The sequence below is a fragment of the Bombus affinis genome, chromosome 13 (assembly GCF_024516045.1).
Source record: "Bombus affinis isolate iyBomAffi1 chromosome 13, iyBomAffi1.2, whole genome shotgun sequence".
NCBI classification, from domain to species: domain Eukaryota; kingdom Metazoa; phylum Arthropoda; class Insecta; order Hymenoptera; family Apidae; genus Bombus; species Bombus affinis.
In genome coordinates, this window is record NC_066356.1 from 2,024,348 (window position 1) to 2,031,216 (window position 6,869).

Genomic DNA, 6,869 nt, shown 5'->3' on the forward strand with positions numbered 1-6,869 from the left:
GTGCAGGACAGACACTAATCCAGCCTTCGTTGCTCTTGTTCCAGGAGAGCATCCAGCTGCAATGCAGCACGGAAACACGGCAGCAGGCTCGCCAACATCGAAGACGGTCCTCGTGATGCTAGCTTTCCTTTTGGGTCAATTGAGATAATGTGCGTTCTCGTACGTGCCCGTGCGTGTGTCTCCGAGCTGTCTGCCTGTATACTTTCTGCACGTACTTATATGTGTGTGGATGTGTGAGAGCGCGTATGACAGTGTGCGCGTGGCGACTTAAACGCGAACATGAATGAATATCAACGGGAGCATTAAGTGAAACTCGATGGATCGTTGGACACAATAAGACGTAGCCAACCCTTAGCCTGTTTGTACCTTGATCGGAATTAAATTGCATGCAACCGGAACGATCATCGATGAAGAAGCTTTCTTACGGCCACGTGATGGACATTTTAAGAGGAAGGTTGACTGATAAGAAAGTTTTACGTTATTTCGGCCTTTTCAGCTTAGTTTTTCGATAATCGTCGATGGTATTTCCTACTTTTAACACGTTTAGATATACACACATATAACAATGAATTTTTGACATATTTACTGAATGTTTAGTATTGTTTTAAGAAGTAATAAATTATAAAATACAAATTATAGACAACATATACAACTGATAATTAACGCATACATACATAAGAAACGATGCTCAAAACCATAAAAATAGAAGCGTTATAAATTAATAAATGTACTGAATTATTGTAAGTTAAAGAAAATCGATGCAGAAATTATCGTTACGAGCAAATTTCTTTAATAAATCAATTTTTAATATATATTTTCTTTTAACTTAAAATAATCGATTAAACTTCATTGACCGTAACAACTCTCGCAAGAACAGTTATGAACGATTAATTTTAATTATATTTATTTTTTGTCGTCGTGTTCGAAATTCCTTTTCAAAACAACTTCAACCGTCAAATTCTCGAAACCATGCTTGCCAAATTTATCAGTCTAGAAACCATTACCCGATGAATTAATGAATTAAGTTTTACGAAAAGAAAGCTTCTTCGAGTGCAATTTCTTTTTATTGCTGCTCGTTAAAAAATGTTCAGTTCTCAGTGAAGGAAAAAACATATATCGATGAAGGAACTCTGTCACGGCCGGTTTCGCGTTGGAAATCGCGACTTTCAATGCATCCATAGGTGAAAACTGTCGAAAACGTCGTCGTAGTATCCCAGGTTCGATATATGTAATAACTTGCAAATTACTAGCGCGTTCTAGTGTCATCGAAATAAGGAAACCAAAGTATCGAAGTAACATTGTACATGGTATATATTGTAAGCGACGATTCAATGAACAAGAAAGAAAGAAATTGTAACATGTAAGAGCGTGAACGTGTGCTCGAACATGATAAATTCGATGTGTAAGTTTGCGAATTAGTAGGGACGATTATGTATATTGTAATTGTTACAAGACGAAAGCGATCGTTTCAATAACAAAAGAATTCGTTCGTTCGTGGCAAAGAAAGTTTTAATGGATATTTTCATAGCTGTGCGAATCTTCGAGATATGAATTTTCTCGAGAAAAATTTCGTATTTTTTAAAGATTTGATTACTTCGTTCGAACATTATCTGGATTTTTATGCGTAACAATCCTTCAAAAATTGCGCTATGTGTTAAATATTTAATTGTTTATATATATTCTATGCTTGCTGCTATTGTTTCTCTTTCTATGGAATTAAAACATTTAATACAATATGTTTTATACATTTTTAGTGAAAGCTGCAAAAGTGAGACGACAAATACCGCGTATTAGTTAATAAATTAATATATTTCAACGTGGAATAAGGTAAAAGGGAAAGAATGTCATGTGAACAGTGAACACGTGCGTTTCATTCGCTTTTGTTCAGATATGGAGCTTTCAGCTTCCACAAAGGAGACGCCGGCATTATTTTGTAACACAGGCCAATATTGACAAGGGATTCTCTCTCGCGGATGCCTCTAGTTTCAACGAAAAGAAATTCTGATATTACAACGTTGTAGGATAGCACACGTTTTCGGAGGGAAACTCGCGAATCCCGGAGCATATCGAGTTTTACGCTTCGTTGTGTGTTTCTTGAATGAGACGTGCATTATCCGGTTCCAAATGCATGATGGAGAAATGCGAATTCTTGTTGAAATCCGGTGGAAACTTGAAGGGAATGCGAGACGAGTTTAGCAACTGCAACCTACAATCATGACGATCCTGTTATTCTTATTTTACTTTGTCGAAATATTTTATGAATAGAGAGGGGGAATTTGAGGGAGTACGAGACAAAAATGAAGATAACATTTAAAGAACTCGTGACAAAAACGACCTTTCAAATTCACCAACATTTTAGATAACAATGTATTTTATGAAATTAATCGACATATAAAACATAGCGTTTCTCACATAAAATTTTAACTGACGAGTAACTTCAATATTAATCGATACACTTTCTTCACGATTATTTAGTTTCATCGCTTTCAATTTTCGAGAATTATCATTTTCAAAATTCAAAGATTTTCAAGACCCGAATATCGTGATTACCCATGTTGTTTAATAGTACAGTTTCGATGTTTTCATTGTAAATGCCGTTAAAATCATTATGTATAACAAAGTTCTTCTTCGCCAATTAGTTGACAACTGATAATATGATAATGTTTACTGATTGATATTGGCTCGCCAAATTCAAACATTTGTAGAGATCGAACTCTTCGTATCTGGAAAAAATATTTAACATATGATGATTCTTTTAATCTTTCGTGATAAATGGAAGAAATGTAGAGAATACCGCGCGACGAGGAAGTCGAAGAATGAAAGGAAGTTGTTTTACGGCAAACATGCGTATCAACAATGTGGATCGTGAATTTTATTGCGGAAGCCTTTAGAAACATTCGACCGTGCTCTTGCGAGCAAATCCGCGCGAACTGTCTTTGTGGTACAAAGAGTTTGTTTGATTGTTCTGTGGTGAAATAACTCGATCTCGGTCTAAAAGCAGAAGAAAGGACGGTTCTTAAAGAGGAGAAAACAATGAGGGTATTAACGTCTGAATTGAAGTCCACAGGATTCTTTAACGTTCAGCACGGTTTTCTTTCCCTAATTTTCTCTTTTTCGAATTTTTATTCGGTGAAAGATCTTAAAAATATTAATACGGATTTATTCGTATAATTGGAAATTACGTTGTACGCCGAATTTAGTTTCATAATGCTATTATGTGAGAATAATTACGTCGTTTCATAAGCTTATAAAAAGATTGATAAAATATCGTGGAAAATATCTCGAAGTATAAAAATTCTCCGTTACTCGATATACGAACGAACGAATTCATCCTATCGATTGTCAAAATAGTCTTCCGATCGTCAATTACCAAAGACTATTTGACAATCGCATCTAGAAACCAAATGATCGTGAAAATCACTCAAACTCAACGCATATTTAATCTAAAGACGTTTTACAATAATTTATCGATCGTCATCTGTGTTATCTTATCGTTAGATCAGCTCGAGGGCTTGTATCTTAAGTAGCCAACGCTATTCGCTGTCTCTCACCATCGATATTTTTACAAACTATTTCAGAAGCTCAAACAACTAATCACCAGAACCACAACATTTAATATAAAACAGAAACAAGCAGAATGCAAATAAAAATCATGTACTAGCGATTTATAATTTTAAAAATAAAACCCATATATAAAATGTCTAAGTTCCACACACAAGCAAGCCACAAGTGCGTAATCGCATAGTACTCGTACGATGATAAATATTAATAAAATAGATCGTTAGACGCGATCTCCACTCGATTAACGAAACAATGTTTTGTAACGTGCAATTTTATGGAAAAGAGAGAAAGAGAGAGAGAGAAAGAGGAAAAAACTGCGTATGTTGCATAACACGTACGACACGCGCATGAGTTTGTACAGGAGAACGAAGACACACAGAAACGACGCGTGACGATGGAAAAATTACTCTGGATTCGCGTGATAAATTAAAATAGCGGAGAGACGAGACCTCTGGAGGCTTAAAGAGCCGTAAAAGAGGCCAAACGAATCTTTCTCGTCCGCGTACCAATTATTCTTTTCTATCGTCGAGTTGTTCATTTCCCTGTTGAATCCAGAAGGATTTTCATATCTTCAGGCTGCGTCATTCTCAAATAGCTCTCGATCTCGTTCGATTCCACGTGAGTGCTTTCGTTCGAATAAATTGCGAATCGATCGAGAACGAGTATCTGGTCGAATAAGAAATTTTGTATGTGCGTTTGGCGAAATATAGCGTGTTTCAATGAACGAGAATCGTAACGATTGCGATGGATCTTGGTGTATCTCGTTGCGTCAATTCTTTTTCATTTGCTAAAATTATATTCTAAATTAATTATTCTGTACTTAATTTTGACTTTATTTTATTTACTCACCCTTTTAATTTACATTTATTTCAACGTTTCAACCAGTTTGAAAACCATGTTGGTCCCATTTTCGCTTTTTTTACAAAACTATTCCAGAATCATATACATGCAATTAGAAACATGAGATTGTTACTTTTTACTGGCAATATATCGCGTAATGTACAACGCAGTGCAATCAAAAAGCACGTCGCCTTTTGGGACAATTCGAATTTTCATCCATCCGAATACAACTTTCGATCCATACCTAATCGTTTCGTTAATTTTCGTCTCATACTAAGTATACAAATGAAACAGAGAGTGAATGTGGTAGAATGAAAGGAAACAGAGAGAGTCTGTAAGAAGAATGTTAATTAGACGAGGAACGTATTAAAATTTCCGAACAAGAGGAGAAACTAAAAAGGCCAGACGTCGTCGTAGAAAATACGATGTCCACCGAATTATCCCCCTCCATTCCCATCTACACTCCATCCCTTGACGAAATACTTTCTACTACCGAGTAAGCGTTGATATAAATGAAGAGAGAAAGCGAAAAAGAAAAGAAGAAATGGGTGAAACAAAGGAGATTCACATCCCTGGACTGCCACTTCCGAACAAGTTCTCGGTGAAGCGAGACAGAGTAAAATTTATCATCGTCGCGAATTTTATATTGTGTGCAAATATTCGTCTGTCCCTCGTCACGATTTTAACGATTTATCGATTTTTTAATAGTTGTTCAAAGCGTCGACACCCTGATCGAGCAACATGGAGATCGTTACGTTATCGTTATGTTCGTTTATAGTTTATATTCTGAGCCGTTGTGCTTTTATAGTTTCTTTCCAATGGATGTTGTTTATTGGTTTCGACGAATTTTTTGAATTTGATAGTTGCGCGGAATATTGTCGGCCGAATTTCCTAACGAGTTCGTTTTGCACGTTTTGCTAAAGCGTAGAATGGCAATGTACAATGTTTAACAGACATGGGCATTGTTTTGGTAAAATGTTTGGAAAATTATCATATTCTATAATATGTTCAAAGTTAATCCACAAATGGCTTGTAAATTCAAAAGAACATCTTAATGGGAAAAGACTGAGAAAATATATAGAATAATAGAAAATTTCGTTAAAAACTTAATATTATCCGTGTGTTCAGTAAATTGCAAGTAGTTGTTATTCCTAAAAAAAGCAAACCAAATATTAATTACAACACGGACATCAATTAATACCGTTATACGAGCAATTCCATCTCCATAAAGTGTTATTATTATGCGAGTCTCGTCCTAAATAATTCAATTAACATTTGTCTGTGTACATTACTGCAAGTGTCTACTATTACTAACATTACCATGTGTAACGGACGGTTACATATATTTCAATACATTTAATAATATATAAAAAATATTTCCCCGTTTATTTCTATTATATACCAATTGTACGAATACTTTTATATATTTATTTATTTATTTACTTATTTACTTAGGAGGTTATTTTAACCTGTCTCATTTAACAATAAGGTCGTACGAATACCTTTGTCTCTTGTCGTACGCTTTAAAAGATTTGTTTCCAACATGAAAAAGGAGTTCACATCTTTTTTCTCTGTCGAAGTTTCCCCAAACGGAACGACACGTAATTAATCACTTTTTTGTATTAAGCACGGCCCTCGTTGCTGGAGTTCAGGGTCGTAATGCTCCAACGACGACTTCGAAACGTGGTCGAATATTCGTCGGTGGGAAAAATGATGGCAGTTCAGGGCTACGAGAACGATCAGAGGAAAGAACGAAATAAGACGTAAGAAAAAATCCCTGTGTATGTGTATACCACGTGAACTTGTATAATTTCTTACGTGAAACTAAACGCCGGTTAAAAAAAAAAAGAAAAAGAAAAAGACAGAAATAACGAATAAAACTGTTCCCTTTCCACGACCTCTCAGCATGTATTGTTTTCACACGATTCTCGACGCATTCTTGTACATAATGTTTTACTCTTGTAAATAAATTATCCATATGATCCGGACGAGTCGGTTGATTTCATCCTGTCGATAATAATTACGGTAGAACCTGAAGCATCCGAATCGATAGGAAGGCAGAACGAGGGAATTTTTGGACAGTTTTTTTTTGGCCGCGTCTTTTCTTATAATTTCAAAACATTTTTCATATAATAGAGATGTAGATCGTAGCAGATTTATAGAAAACATGAAAAAAACAAAAATGTTCAACGATACGAGTGACTCAGAGATTATATTGTCAGAAAAATGTGCGCGAATACGATATGATATTTTGCAAAAATTAAAAGTTACGGTGTATAGTGCATTTCAACGTTTTACGTGTATCAAAACATATGAAAGTTAAGTGTCAACGTATTAAAATGAGAGAAGCGATTGTTCCATTACACGAAAATTCCATTATTCACACGTTTCTGTCTCCCTAGTAATTCAGACATGGAAGGTTCTATTATGCGAGTCTTTCTAACACAACACAAAGTGAGTAAATTTCA

The 6,869-nt window shown here is 35.3% G+C and overlaps 1 protein-coding gene across 1 annotated transcript in view; it reads left to right on the plus strand.

Annotated features, from left to right (window-relative positions):
• LOC126923449 (zwei Ig domain protein zig-8-like) overlaps window positions 1-6,261 on the plus strand; it is a 418,101-nt gene extending 411,840 nt beyond the window's left edge. Inside the window, exon 6 of the mRNA XM_050736913.1 lies at window positions 45-6,261. Coding sequence (XP_050592870.1) covers window positions 45-148 — 104 coding nt within the window. The 3' untranslated portion in view covers window positions 149-6,261. The remainder of the gene's footprint in view (window positions 1-44) is intronic.
• Window positions 6,262-6,869: the final 608 nt, after the last annotated feature.